The 15,700-nt window shown below is 45.3% G+C and overlaps 1 protein-coding gene across 1 annotated transcript in view; it reads right to left on the bottom strand.

Annotated features, from left to right (window-relative positions):
* NAGK (N-acetylglucosamine kinase) overlaps positions 1-9,235 on the bottom strand; it is a 32,489-nt gene extending 23,254 nt beyond the window's left edge. The window contains exons 1-4 of the mRNA XM_077478059.1: positions 9,149-9,235; positions 6,514-6,598; positions 4,263-4,361; positions 2,841-2,982 (exon numbers count right to left, since the gene is read on the bottom strand). Coding sequence (XP_077334185.1) covers positions 2,841-2,982; positions 4,263-4,361; positions 6,514-6,598; positions 9,149-9,177 — 355 coding nt within the window. The 5' untranslated portion in view covers positions 9,178-9,235. The remainder of the gene's footprint in view (positions 1-2,840; positions 2,983-4,262; positions 4,362-6,513; positions 6,599-9,148) is intronic.
* Between the last annotated feature and the right edge of the window lie 6,465 nt (positions 9,236-15,700).

Below are 15,700 nucleotides of genomic sequence, written 5' to 3'. Positions count from 1 at the left end.
ATCTCCTCACGGAGTATCTTCCTCCAGCGTCAACCCCGCATCTCTGCTAGGTTCTAAGCTTGGCATTCAGGATACTGCTCAAGCGTCGCCCCTCTGGTCTGCTTGGTCCATGGCTTGACACACAAGGCTGCTCTGCAAGCGTCACCTCCGCTGACCGGGTCCCTGGCTTGACACCTGCTCAAGTATCCCAATTTTTCACCATCCCCGGTTGGTGAGAATACTGCTCTTATACTTTCTTCAGCTACTCACTGTGGTCCCTGGTAATAAGGTGGTCAGTTCCTTAGTGGCGACAGCTTTCCCTATACCTCCGACCGCGACAGGTTCTCCGGCCGGCAGAACCATTACTTCTGGTTGGACTGCAAGCCGCAATCCCAACCCTATGCTGCTCTCTTGCTTCTGGATAGGCCCTCAGACAGCCTTAGCAGCCAGATGTCCCTGGGATAGGCCTCAGACTCTGGCCTAGCAGCCCAGGGCAGCACAACACACGTCCACCCAGACAGCCATCCAGGTGGCACAAAACCCAGATCACCTGACCTCACTCAAATAAATAGGCTCTCCCGGCAGGCCAAGGGACCCAATAAGATCCCTGCCCATTGGCTGATATACCCCTATTCCTAATGTGTCCTTGCAATGCCCTCGTCTTATCTAATGCCACCAGATTCCCTGGCCATCTAGCGAAAGAAGAGAGATGTGCAACAATTCCAGAATTGGGGTGGAATCAATTGATCTTCTATCAATTGGCCAAGGCAATTATACCTGGCAGGTAAATTTACTAGCAACCCTGTTTAAACATTAGGGTGCTACATCCTCCCCCTGCCTACAAAACTATGTCTCGGAGTTTGCAGAAAAATAATTTAAACTCTCAAACCTGAGAGAGAATGTCCTGGCAAAAACTGGGATGGGTGGGAAACAGGAAAGGAATAAACAACAACAAGTAATGCACATATCATATCACAGAAAGTAAACACACGTAACACATGCATGAGCGAATGGTAGTTCACACAGGGTAGATAAAGAACAGGCTGTGTATATATACACCATTTGACGTGTGGTGTTAAGGGAGACATATCAACATTAGCCTTATATCCTAAATATCTATCTAATACATACAGTAATAAAGGGAACGGATATTTTAACATTATTATCCATGTCGATTCACTATCTCTCCTTGTCCAAGGAAGACGCAATGGTGCAGGAACAACTGAAAGAGAAATAAACAGCAAAGCAAATGCATCCTATCCCATGATAATACAGTGTAATATGTACATATACGTGAACTTTAAAGAGGAAGTAAACCCTGATGAGTTTACTTCCTCTTTCATTCCCTGCAAAGGTAAAGCATAATGGAGTACTATACATTGCATAGTAGCCCATTATGTGTCACTTACCTGACACAGGAGCCAGCGAAGTCACCGCTGTCCCCTGTAGTCCGGCGCATCCATCTTCTCGGTGGGTCTTGCCGCTCCGCCGCTGTCGTTCAGTGAAGCCGCGATGACGTCACTCCCACACATGCGCACGGGAGCCGCCACGCGCAGCATATCGCCGTTGATGGGTGCAGCGCTCAGTGCACCTGCGCGCCGCTGTCTACGGTGCCTGTCTTTCGGCAAATATCTCCTAAACCGTGTAGGTTTAGGAGATATTTCTTGGACCTACAGGTAAGCCTAATCTAGGCTTACCTGTAGGTCAAAGTGTGTTGTAAGGGTTTACAACCACTTTAAGAAGTTAGTTGTCCTCGGCATATAAATGAAAGCGGGTCCCATCCTCGTCCCAAGATACCACCCCCCTCCAAAACTAGTCTACTGAAACTTTCCTTTAGCATATTCTATCAATTACTTATAACATGAATAGAGGTTTGCTCAGGTCAGCACTGCTCACACCACCCGATGACCAGCATAAGAACAATCCTGGTACATTGATCAGTCCATCATTCAATTGCAAGGTAATTATTTTTTCACTTTTTATATTTACTACAAGGGGTGCAAAGTAAAGTGAACGCTCCCTTTAAATGAAGTTGAAAAATACTTTGGGAACCTTTAGATATGGATCTTATTTTTCAATGGCTTCTGACACATGGGTCCCTTATATGACTTTACAGATTTCACTTATTTCGGTGTTATGGAAGGAAACCCTAAACCGAGCAACTTGTGCCTACCCTACTGACCTCTTTCTGAAAATGCCGGTTGCCTAGCTGCCATGCTAATGAAGAAAGAAAGGAAATGATGGCACGCCGCAGACCAAGTCAAGTTCTTTATTTGTCACCAAGCCAGGCATAAACACAAGAAAGGTTGATGCGTTTCACGCGAATCACCATGTTTATTCATGACCAGGTGACTAAACGCAAATCAGAACTGATTGGAATATTGGTCCCAGGTCAGAGGAGGCATTGTTCAGAAACAGGACCGCCAACGTTTTCAGAAGGCAAAATCAGCAATGGTGGGTTCTATGTTTTAGGATCCTTTCACACGGGGGCCAGGGGAAGAAAACAAAACAAAACAGCTGGCTGATCTGCGTTTTTACCTCTCTTTTGACCACCCACCTACCAGCGGAGACAGCCCCACCTGGAGAAGTACACATTGTCATGGCCATGATTTGCATTATGGCAATTTTAGCTGGATTGTCAAACTCTCCCCATGTAAACGAATGGGGCCGCATGGCAACCACAAGCCAATCGCTTGGTTCTCAGTCGTGACACAGTCAACAGCACCTCTCTCCTGAGCCCACTGTAAGCTGCACTGTGCATGCCCTGCAATTTACCAGGAACAATGAGGCAATATATGCACAGCAGATGTGTTAGAGATAAAAACCTGGACATGGTTTTAGAAGCATTAGAGAGACGTTACCTAGTTTTGTCGCAGTTGCCATGGCACCAAAGGTGTCATTGGCGATGTGGTAGTTCTCACTGAGCTGAGGGTAGCGCCGATTCAGCTCTTTGACGAGTTCCCCGATGGCTTCTTTCTGCTCCCCGCCACTCAAAGACATACCCTGCGGAGAATCAGAGGACAGGAATAACACTAATATTGGTAAAAAATGGACAATAAGCAAAGAACTGCTCTCCTCATTGATGGGGTGCAGTGAACACCTCTCTATAAGTTCCTGAGGCAAAGTGATTTTATTGAAGGATGGTCAGAGAGGGTTGCTGATCACTGACTGGACCTGGAAGCCATCACTTGCATATTAGGTGGCCCAGGTTTGGGGGTACACAATATTTTTATGGAGCGATTGGGGTCTTTTGCCAAGCAGAAGCTGAGCTTAAGAGGACCTGTCACTGGAATCTGCCAGAGCCACACCAAATGGACAGTGACAGAGATTGAGGACCTGCTGTGTGTACCTGTCTGCCTACATCCAAGAGAATGGAACCTGTGAGGATCCGAGCAGAGAGACTGAGCCTTCTGGGACCTGACTTCAGAGGACTGCAGATCACCAAGTGATCTGGATTGGATTCCTGTGTACTTGGATGGGTGAGCTAAACATCTGTGTATCTCAACACTGACACAGTTACTTGAAGAGAGCCCACCCCCCAATCATGATTAGCAGCCCACCCTTAAAAGGGACAATTACATGTGCATCACCTACAGAAGGGCCCCAAAGCCGGCCAACACTGACAGTTAGATGCCAGGTACTTAGCAAGCACCCCCGGGGTACCCCTTAGTCAGGAACGTATACGCCCACCTGATATTTGGGCTGTATGCATAGTGTGCACATAAGGACCTATATTTCTTGGATTAGTTAATGCCAATACTTTACCCTGTTTGCACCAGATATATAATGTGGTTTAGTATTGCTACAGGTAAATTTATTGCTAGCCTATAGGCTAGTGCTCGTTTATTTAGAACAGTATCTTAAAACTTTTTTGGTTGCCAGTTAGTTGTTTATGCATTGTTTAACTGCATTGCTTTAATACATCTATTTAACCCATCACCTATCGATTGGCCTTTTAGCTGTGTACTGTTTATATGACGGATTAAGGCTCATCTTGCATGATGCCATATTGTACCTTTAGATTTCCTGGTAAGTACCACCCTCTGCATGAACTGTCTTTGCAAGCCCAGATATTAGCTTGTAAAAGTAGCAATGACATCAATCGCTGGCCTGTGCAGCCAGCGGAGCTGTAGGAGGGGCCCCAGCAGGCTCCACCCACTACAGGCTGCCTGTAGAAAACTACAGAAGGGGGTGGTGACAAGACATGTACTGTCTCTGACATACAGCAAATCCTTTTCCTGGAAAATGCTCAGCACCCTCTAGTGGTCTCTAAGGATTCTTACCAGACATCGGATGGGGACCTGGGCATCCAGCCCCGCTTTCTCCTTCGCCTCGGTGACCATGGTATAGATCGCTTCCATGCATCGGTCTGCGCCAACCAGCTGCAAGGAGAGAAAATAAAATCAGCCTTATTTAATTAGCCCAATGCACCTGGTGCTGCTATTAAACATGTCTGCCTATAACCCAGTATATTGCTGTGCATACCAGTATTTGGGGGTGTCTTATGGCACCTATGGCTAGCACAATCTGAAAAAATAGCTTTAGATACACTGTAATGTACCTTGAGACATTGGTTTTGATATTACCTGGCGCCATCTTGTGTGTATTTTGTAAATTGACATTTTTGTTTCCAGCAGAGAAAGTCATTACCATTTAAAAAAAAAAAACAACAAAAACAAAAAAATGGTGAGGAATGCGCCACAAGGGGGAGCTGTCCTAGGTCTATCTGGCCACCTACACATACTGTACAGGTTTAAAGAATTTTCAATAAATCAATTTTTGAGCAGATTATCAGCATACACATCTTTTTTTTTTTTTAAGCCATTTTAGTGTGGGGGAAGGGGTTTACATTTTGTGTGCGATGGAAGAGGTTTTTTCTATAACTCCTGTCCTGTAGACGCAACAGAAAGTGAGAGATGCTCAGAGAGTAGACATGTTACATGAGATGGTCCGAGAGTGCAGACATGCTATAGCAGATGGTTAGAGAGGTGTAGGCATGCTACAAGAGAAGGGTGGATAGTGCAGACATGCTATAGCAGATGGTTAGAGAGGTGTAGGCATGCTACAAGAGAAGGGTGGATAGTGCAGACATGCTATAGCAGATGGTTAGAGAGGTGTAGGCATGCTACAAGAGAAGGGTGGATAGTGTAGACATGGTATAGCAGATGGTCAGAGAGTAGACATGCTACGAGAGATGGTCACAGAGTGTAGGCTTGCTACGAGAGATGGTCACAGAGTGTAGGCTTGCTACGGGAGATGGTCACAGAGTGTAGGCTTGCTACGAGAGATGGTCACAGAGTGTAGGCTTGCTACGAGAGATGGTCACAGAGTGTAGGCTTGCTACGGGAGATGGTCACAGAGTGTAGGCTTGCTACGGGAGATGGTCACAGAGTGTAGGCTTGCTACGGGAGATGGTCACAGAGTGTGTAGACATGCTATGGGAGATGGTCACAGAGTGTGTAGACATGCTACGGGAGATGGTCACAGAGTGTGTAGACATGCTACGGGAGATGGTCACAGAGTGTGTAGACATGCTATGGGAGATGGTCACAGAGTGTGTAGACATGCTATGGGAGATGGTCACAGAGTGTGTAGACATGCTATGGGAGATGGTCACAGAGTGTGTAGACATGCTATGGGAGATGGTCACAGAGTGTGTAGACATGCTATGGGAGATGGTCACAGAGTGTGTAGACATGCTACGGGAGATGGTCACAGAGTGTGTAGACATGCTACGGGAGATGGTCACAGAGTGTGTAGACATGCTATGGGAGATGGTCACAGAGTGTGTAGACATGCTATGGGAGATGGTCACAGAGTGTGTAGACATGCTATGGGAGATGGTCACAGAGTGTGTAGACATGCTATGGGAGATGGTCACAGAGTGTGTAGACATGCTATGGGAGATGGTCACAGAGTGTGTAGACATGCTATGGGAGATGGTCACAGAGTGTGTAGACATGCTATGGGAGATGGTCACAGAGTGTGTAGACATGCTATGGGAGATGGTCACAGAGTGTAGACATGCTATGGGAGATGGTCAGAGAGTGTAGACATGCTATGGGAAATGGTCAGAGAAGGGTGGGCATGATACCGGAGATGGTCAGAGAAGGTAGGCATTATATGGGAGATGGTCAGAGAGGGTAGGCATTATATGGGAGATGGTCAGAGAGGGTAGGCATTATATGGGAGATGGTCAGACTGCACACATGATATCGGAGATGATCAGAGACTGTAGACATGCTTTCAGAGACAGTCGTAGACTGGAGACTCATGACACGGGACTGCTAGAGATCCCCAGTATTACACTCTTTACACACTAACACTGTTACAGGTGTACCCCCTAAAGCCTCCTTTATATTGGTTGATGGCACACAAGCTTAATACAAGTTCAACATAAGTCTGAAAGAGGACCGGTCTCTCCCCGTAACATATATGGACCCATCCAAGCTCCATATCCAGAGAACACCAACCTCCTGGTGTGACATTGCACCCCCCTGTATTTGTATTAAAAGGTAAGTGGTGAACTGTTACCCAGTGATTGGTGCAGGGGCCTTCCGTCTCACACAGGATCCGCCCATCCTCTGCGATCAGCACAGCTTTGGAGTGAGTCCCGCCCCTGCACAGAGAGAAGAGAATGACATCAATGACATTTTTTCAGAGTTTTTGTACAGACCAGGTCACCAATGTAAAAAGCAGTAAAACACTTGCAATCTGCCAAAAAAAAGAAGCTCATGTACTTTTTTGAGCAAAATGCATTTTGCTTTAGACAACAGAATGCACAGATGTGAACAGGGGCCATTGAAATGAATGGGATTTGTCTTGTTGGGCATCTTTCCTGCTGAGGCTTAGAGCAGAAAAACGCCCAAAAAACGCCTAGGTGTGAACAAAGCCTAAATAAGGACACCTGCGTTCCAGTGCATTTTTGGTGCGTTTTACAGCATTCCAGAGCAGTCCAGTGCAGGAAAAAAAATGCAGCATGTTCTACTTTTTGTTCTGGAACGCACGGTGTAAGTGGAGCGAGTCACTGGAGCACACATATGTCCTTATTTAGGGCCCGTTCACACCAATGCATGGAAAGTAGTTTATATGGTTTTCAATGGCATAGTTCACACCAGTGCTTGCAGTTCCAGTAGAACATGCTGCATTTTTCCTGCAGTGGACAGCAGGAACGCTGTAAAACGCATCAAAAACTGCACTGGACCGCACAGGTCCTTATTTAAGGTTAAAGTGATTGTAAGGGTTCTTTTTTTTTTTTTAACCGATTGCCAACCAGCCACCGTCATTATACTGTGGGAGGTCAGCACGATCCCGCGAGTCATCGTAGTTATACGTCGGCTTATGGGATCGGGATAGCAGGCGCACAGGCTGCATTCGGAGGTGCCGGTGCTCATGGCCGCCGGCCACGCACAATTGCGGGCACGAGAAGCACAACAGGGACGTGTGTGTGTGTGTGTGTGTGTGTGTGTGTGTGTGTGTGTGTGTACGTATGTAAACACACAAATTCCTGTTCTGTGAGGAGTGACAGATCGTGCGTTCCTAATAAGTAGAAACCACGATCCGTTACTTCCTCTAGTCACTCCCCTCCCCCCTACAGTTAGAAACACACACTGGGAACACAGTTGAACCCTTGATCGCCCCTTCCCTGCCAGTGACATTTTTACAGCAATCAGTTCATTTTTATAGCACTGATCGCTGTATAAATGACAATGGTCCCAAAAAATGTGTCAAAAGTGTCTGATGTGTCCGCCACAATGTCGCAGTACCGATAAAAATTGCAGATCGTCGCCATTACTAGTAAAAAAAAAAAAATAATAATGATAAAAATGCTATAAATCTATCCCCTACTTTGTAGACGCTACAACTTTTGTGTAAAACCAATCAATATACGCTTATTGCAATTTTTTTTTTTACCAAAAACATGTAGAAGAATACGTATCGGCCTAAACTGAGGAAAAAGTTTGCTTTAAAAAAAGGGGATATTTATTATAGCAAAAAGTACAAAATATTGTGTTTTTTCAAAATTGTTGCTCTTTTTTTGTTTGTAGCACAAAAAATAAAAACCGCAGAGGTAATCAAATACCACCAAGAAAGCTCTATTTGTGGGAAAAAAGGACGTCAATTTTGTTTTGGTGTAACGTTGCACGACTGCGCAATTGTCAAAACGACACAGTGCTGAATCGCAAAAAATGGCCTGGTCATTGAGCAGCCAAATCTTCCAGGGCTGAAGTGGTTAAATAACAAACATATCATACTTACCTCCACTGTGCAGTTTGTTTTGCAGATCCACCTCTTATAGGGCCCCCCCCCGATCCACCTCTTATGGGGTCCCCCCAGCGGCTCTCGAGGCTCCACCCCACATCAGATAACCCCTTAGGAGAGCGCTTCACCTAGGGAGGTTATCTGATGTGCGGAGGAGCCGTGAGAGACTTACGGATGCGCCCCCCGAGTCCAGCATTCGGCGCCCATAGCCGCCGAATGTATGACTCGGCCCCGCCCCCCGCATCATTGGATTTGATTGACAGCAGCGGGAGGCAATGGCTGCACTGCTATCAATCTAATCAAGAGGCGGGACCTCGTGGAGAGAGAGGCATCACGTCCCTGCCGGGTCAAGTTCCAGGGTTCAAGTAAGGGCTCGGAGCCCGCCGGGAAGTCGGCGCAGCGCTGCGCTAATCACAGGCAGTGAGACATTGCCCAATCTCTGCAGCCACACATAGGGGCAATGTCTCACTGCCTGTGATTAGCGGTATTGCACAGCGGGTCTTACAAACGCTATATATATATATATATATATATATATATAATATGTTTGGAAGTACCAAGTAATTTTCTATCAAAAAATACGAATTTTAAACAACAAATGTTATAAATAGGCTTAGGCATGAAAGGGATAATAATAATAGTAATATAGTATTAATAATATTATTGGTAATAAGGTAAGCTGTTGAAGGATGTTACTTATAAAAGGAGAGAAGAGAAGGAAGGCGCTGTGTCCTGTTATTACATGGGAGGAATGCGGAGCACAAGGAAATGATCAGATTTTATGATCATTAATATTCCCAGATAAGAGTAGGAAGCAGATTTCCTGTTCCAATGTTTCAGATACAAAGTAACAATAATAAGAATCAATAGAAAATTCATGTATAGATCAGGAAATAGAAGATCTTACCCCTCCACTCCTCCATACACTACGGGCATGGTGCTTCTCCCAGACCTGCCTGGTCATGTGACCCTCATGTCAGCTGACACTGCGGAGGGAAGCAGGAAGTGATGGCTGCAACGTAAACAATCACTTAAAGTGGACCTGTCTCCTCTCACTGCTCCACAAATCATGACACGTCTATACAGGGTTGCCAACCTCCCGCAGCATTTTTTACTGACAAAACATGGGAAATTTACTGGTGGAGCACATTTTTTTTTACTGGCAACCTGAGAAATGGCAGATCTCCTATTGAAAAGTAACACAGTGAATATTTGAACAGTATAAACATGATATGGAAACACTGACAATACCGATAACAAAATCATTTGCTTGATTTACGCTTAAAAAGTCAACACAGCATGAAATTATCAGCCCCTGATATTTACTGCCAGAAAAAAACATTGATTTTTACAAACTGTCAGTAAATTTACTTGCGGTCGGCAACCCTGCTTCTATACAGTTTTTGTACAAGTTCAGCCCATAAAAATTCTACTTATAACATCAGGAGCAGGGCACTGCAGAGGGTTTTACTGATACGGTGACACGCTAATAACCATTCGCTCCAAATACACGTATGCAGATTTTGCGCGCTTCACATAGACTTGTGGCAATATGTCCACTCAGCACTCCCTGTTGTTCTCAAGCTGATAAGTGTGAGCTGTGAGTAGAGGAGGAACCATCAAACAATGATCACAAATAGAAATGGTAACATTTTAATTTTTTTTAATTCATTTAACCACTTCAGCCCCAGAAGGATTTACCCCCCCTTAATGACCAGGCCATTTTTTGGCGATATAGTGTTTAGTCACATTAGGCGACCCGTCAGGTTTTGCAATGGAAGTGACGTTCTGTGACCGCCATCTTGCTACACCCCGCACTCATCCACAATAAGGATATAGTGAGAAGGGGGCAAGGGGACATCTTGTTACACCCACCGGAGTCATGCATTTCACACTTGTTTTTAACAGTAAACTTGAGTTTATATAGTCAAATACAGTATTTAGAACTCAGTCTACCTGTTTACATGTTCAATTTTAAAAGCAGCGGCAAGCCTGCTGATCTCACAGGTTTGCTAATATGACAGAACTTGAAACATCAAAACAGTCTTACGGATTTCAAAATGCTGAATTTCACTATATAGGCTGAGTTTACTGTTAAAAATAAATGCAAGACTCCGGTGGGTGTAAAAAGATGTCCGCTTGCCGCCTTCTCACTGTATCTTTACTGTGGATGAGTGGGGGGTGTAGGAAGATGGCAGCGACGGAACATCACTCCCGTTACAAGATGTCGCCTAATCTGACGAACAAAAAATAGCCACTGATTAATGTGTAAATGTCACTGGCAGGGGAGGGGTTAACACTAGGGGCCGATCAAGGGAGGTGTTTCTAACTGTGGGGGGGGAAGGGACTGACAGGGAGTACAGAGAGATCGCTGTTCCTGAACACTAGGAACAGACAATCACGCTGAACTCCCCTGACAGAACGGAGATCTGTTTGTTTACATGGACAGATCCCCGTTCTGGCTCTCTGTGGAGCGATCGCGGGTCGTCTGCGAATATCGCGGCCTCCGACCCCATGCATCAGCTCCAGTGTCACACGCGCCTGCTATTGCTCTTAAAGTGGCTGACGTACACCTACGGCGATTCGCGCAGCCGTTCCACCCTGCTGGCCACCCTGGGAGGGGGGGCACAGTTTGTAATCTTTGCCCTGGGTGCTTGAAGACTTTGTCACAGCACTGGTCACATGATGTTGTAATTTTTACCCACTTCAGCCCCGGAAGGATTTACCCCTTTCCCGACCAGAGTACTTTTTGCGAAACGGCACGGCGTCGCTTAAACTGACCATTGCGCGGTCGTGCGACGCTGCACCCAAACAAAATTGTTGTCCTTTTTTTCCCACAAATAGAGCTTTCTTTTGGTGGTATTTAAACACCTCTGCAGTTTTTATTTTTTGCTCTATAAACAAAAAAAAAGAGCGACAATTTTGAAAAAAAAGCAATATGTTTTACTTTTTGCTATAATAAATATCCCCCAAAAAAAATAAAAAAAATAATTTCTTTCTCAGTTTAGGCCGATACGTATTCTTCTACATATTCTTAGTAAAAAAAAAATCGCAATAAGTGTATATTCATTGGTTTGCGCAAAAGTCATAGCGTCTACAAAATAGGGGATAGATTTATTGCATTTTTATTATAAATGTATTTTTTTATTAGTAATGGCGGCGATCTGCGATTTTTATAGTGACTGCGGCATTATGGTGGACACATCGGACACTATTTTGGGACCACTGTAATTTATACAACGATCAGTGCTAAAAAAATGCACTGATTACGGTGTAAATGACACTGACAGGGGAGGGGTTAAATACTAGGGGGGCGATGAATGGGTTAAGTGTGTCCTAGGGAGTGATTCTAACTGTGGGAGGGATGGACTACCACTGACATGACAGCGATCACTGCTCTTGATCACTGGAAGCAGTAGATCTCCTTTTCTGTCACTAGGCATAACAGGGAAATGCCTTGTGTACAAAAGCATCTCCCCGTTCTTCTTCTCCGTGATACGATCGCGAGCACCCGGCGAACATCGAGTCCGCTGGACCCCCGGACATGGATTGGGCAGTGGGCCAGCACGCGCTCCCACAATGCCGCGATTTAAAGGGGAAGTACCTGTACGCCCATTTGCCCAGCCGTGCCATTGTGCCAACATACATCGTCGTGCGTTGGTCGGCATGTGGTTAAAGGTCTGTACAGTGCCCATAAAAGAAGACCAGGTGTGAAATAGATCTAACCAGTTCCCATCCAGCGTATAGCAGAATGGCGCTGGCGGAAACCTTTTGTCGATCCGGGCAGACATTAAATTACGTCCTGCCGGTCCACGGGACACAGCCAATGACTGATCAGTGTACCGTCTCGCTGCTGGTACCATGTGACCGCCGTGACCAATCACAGAAGGTCACATGACAGTTGTACACAACTGATGGCTTCCTTTCAAGCCAGCCATTGTATACAATTGTGTTGCTAGCTGTGATTGGTCAGTGTGACCAGATGGTACAGACTGGGCCAATCACAGATAATCACAACAATGCTTGCATATAGCAATGTAATGCATTACAATAAGCTGGTAGAGACATCCCCAAAAAGACTTGCAGCTGTAATTGCAGCGAAAGGTGGTTCTACAAAGTATTGACTCAGGGGGGCGCCATACAGATGTACACCACACTTTTCATATATTTATTTGTAAAATATTTTGAAAACCATTTATCATTTTCCTGCTACTTTTTGTTGGTCTATCACATAAAATCCCAATAAAAGACATTTACGATTTTTGGTTGTAACATGACAAAATGTTAAAAATATCAAGAAGTATAAATGCTTTTTTAAAGGCACTGTATATAGTAAATATAGTAAATATTAAATATATAGTAAATATAAATGTAATAAATACATTCTGGCCTAAAATTATGAAGAACAATTATTTATTTGCAAAATTTTATAACAGAAGCGAAGGTGTTTTTTTTGTAATTTTTTTGTTTATTTAGCAAAAAATAAAAAAACAGTAGTGATTAAATACCACCAAAAGAAAGCTTTATTTGTGTGAACAAAATTATAAAAATGTCTTATTGCTACAGTGTTGCAAAGTGTGACACTGAAAGCTGAAAATTGGCCTGGGCAGGAAGGGGGTGAAAGTGGTTGGAATTGAAGTGGTTAAGGAAGCGGGGTAAAGAATTCTTCCAGAGATCTGTGGATTGCAGCGATCGCTCACACTGATGGTTGTGTCAGTACCAGCTTTCAGGTTGTGTTGTCATCAGTCTAGAGGCAGGTCATGCTTAGCGGGGTTCTCCTTTAAGTCACCTCCTGACCTTTCTGCTCTGTGCTGATGTAGGTGAATGAGCGATCGCCTGGTGTGAGGTCGAAAGGCCACCGAGACGTTGTTAATAGAGACAAAGCCGAGTGACGCACCGTGGCCGTGTCCTCCGGGAGAGAGGCCGTGACAATCAATCCCTTTTATCAGCCGCGCCGCTGAGTAATAGAGTGAGATCACCGAACACGGGCGATAACTGACCGCCACACTTTAACTGCTAAAACGGCAGCTGGAAAAATCAATACTGCTCTTCTCACCCTGATTGTATTGCGGCTTGATTACAGAGAGGCTCGTTCAGGGGCCCAAACCTTTCATTACTTTGTGTTGGAATAAATTTCCATCAAATTGCAATGGAAGTGATAAAATGCCGGTGCCTTTGTGATTTAAAGTGGAATTCTTCTTTTTTAATAGTTTTTAGTGAAGTGGGGGGAATGTTGATTCCTGCCTAAACTTCATTACCCTCAGGATCTTCTTCTAGAGCTGTGAGCCACACGTCCTTCTTCCATATACAAATGCAGCTCAAAGAATTAGAATCAAAAAGTTAATTTATTTCATTTTCATTTTTCAACTCCTTCACGCCCGCGGGCCTAAATTGCCAGAAGGGCCTCCATGTGCGGGGCGCTCTCTGTGATCAGCGAGTCAAAGAGTCTGGGCTGAAAATAGATCGAAGTGAAGGGCTGACCCTGACCCCTTACCACGGGATCAGCTGTCAGTCAATGACAGCTCATTACGTGATGTAAACAGAGCCCACTGGTGGGCACTGATAGGTGGCACTAGCGGGCACTGGTAGGTGGCGCTGGTGGGTACTGGAAGGTGGCACTGGTGGGCACAGATGAGGCGGCGGCTCTCCATGTTTGGGACCGATTCCAGTAATTGGCAATTGGTAATTTTTTCTCCAGTGTGAGGAGAGAAAAAAAACCTGATCACCGGCATCAGTCCCGAACATGGAGAGCCGCCGCCTCATCTGTGCCCACCAGTGCCACCTACCAGTGTAAAAGAGTGCCCACTAGTGCCCCCTATCAGTATCCACCAGTGCCGCCTAGCAATGCCCACCAGTGCCTCCTATCAGTGACGATCATTGCTTCCATACAGTACCCATCAGTGCCTCATCTTCAGTGCTGCCTATCAGTAGTACCTACCAGTGCCCATCAGTGCCACCTAGTGCCACCTATTAGTGCGCTTCAGTGCCACCCATCAGTGCCACTTATTAGCTCCACCTATCAGTGCCCACCAGTGCTGCCTCATCAGTGCCACCCATCAGTGCCACCTAACACCGCCCTTCAGTGCCACCTATTAGTGTGCTTCCCTGACGCCCATCAGTGCCACTTATTAGTTCCACCTATCAGTGGCCACCAGTACTGTCTCATCAGTGCCGCCCATAAGTGCCACCTATCTGTGCCCTTCAGTGCCACCTATTAGTGCGCTTCTGTGCCACCCATCAGTGCCACTTATTAGTGTCACCTATCAGTGCCCACCAGTGCCGCCTCATCAGTTCCCATCAGTAAAGCCTTATCAGTGCCCATCAGTGCCATCTATCAGTGCCCACCAGTGCCGCCTCATCAGTGCCCATCAGTAACGCCTTATTAGTGACACCTCAGCAGCGCAAATCAATGAAGGAGAAAAATTTCGAACAAGCTATGAAAGCTGGTCTGGGTCTTATTTGTTTGTTTAGAAAAAATATGAAAAACCCCAGTAGTGATTACATACCACCCCAAAAAAAAGCTCTATTTGTGTGAAAAGAAATTATAAAAATGTAATTTGGGTACAGTGCTGCATGACCATGCAAGCTTCATTTAAAGTGCGACAGCGCTGTAAGCTGAAAATTGGCCTGGGCAGGAAGAAGGTTTCAGTGCCCGGTAGGCAAGTGGTTAATTCAATTCAAAAAGTAAAACTCATATATTATGTAGAGTATCTCAGAAAATTTGAATATTACATAAGACCAATAAGAAAAAAAGGATTTTTAATACAGAAAAGTTGGCTTACTGAAAAGTATGTCCATTTTACATTATAGTATGCACTCAATACTTGGTCAGGGCTCCCTTTGCATGAATTACTGCATCAATGCGGTGTGGCATGTAGGCGATCAGCCCGTGGCACTGCTGAGGTGTTATGGAAGCCCAGGTTGCTTTGATAGCGGCCTTCAGCTCGTCTGCATTGTTGGGTCTGATGTCTCTCATCTTCCTCTTGACAATACCCCACAGATTCTCTATGGGGTTTAGGTCAGGCAAGTTTGCTGGCCAATCAAGCACAGTGATAACATGATCATTAAACCAAGTATTGGTACTTTTGGCAGTGTGGGCAGGTGCCAAGTCCTGCTGGAAAATGAATGACAGTTGTAGCCCATGCCTTGGATACATCTGTATGTGGTAACTCTTGAAGCACTGACTCCAGCCGTAGTCCACTCCTTGTGAATCTCCCCCAATTTCTTGAATGGCCTTTGCTTCACAATCCTCTCAAGGTTGCGGTTATCCCTGTTGCTTGTGCACCTTTTTCTACCACACTTCTTCCTTCCAGTCAACTTTCCATTAATATGCTTAGATCCAGCTTCTTGAGCAATGAACTTTTGTGACTTACCTTCCATGTGGAGGTCGTCAATGACTGTCCCATCCGCTAGACTAGGGGGGCGTCCATAAATTCCTTTGGCTCATCCACTAGGGGGA

Source organism: Lithobates pipiens, unplaced genomic scaffold (genome assembly GCF_037356315.1).
Source record: "Lithobates pipiens isolate NorthernLeopardFrog02 unplaced genomic scaffold, aLitPip1_a1.2 Scaffold_13, whole genome shotgun sequence".
In the NCBI taxonomy this organism is placed as follows: Eukaryota; Metazoa; Chordata; class Amphibia; order Anura; family Ranidae; genus Lithobates; species Lithobates pipiens.
This window is presented reverse-complemented; position numbering and strand designations above follow the sequence as displayed.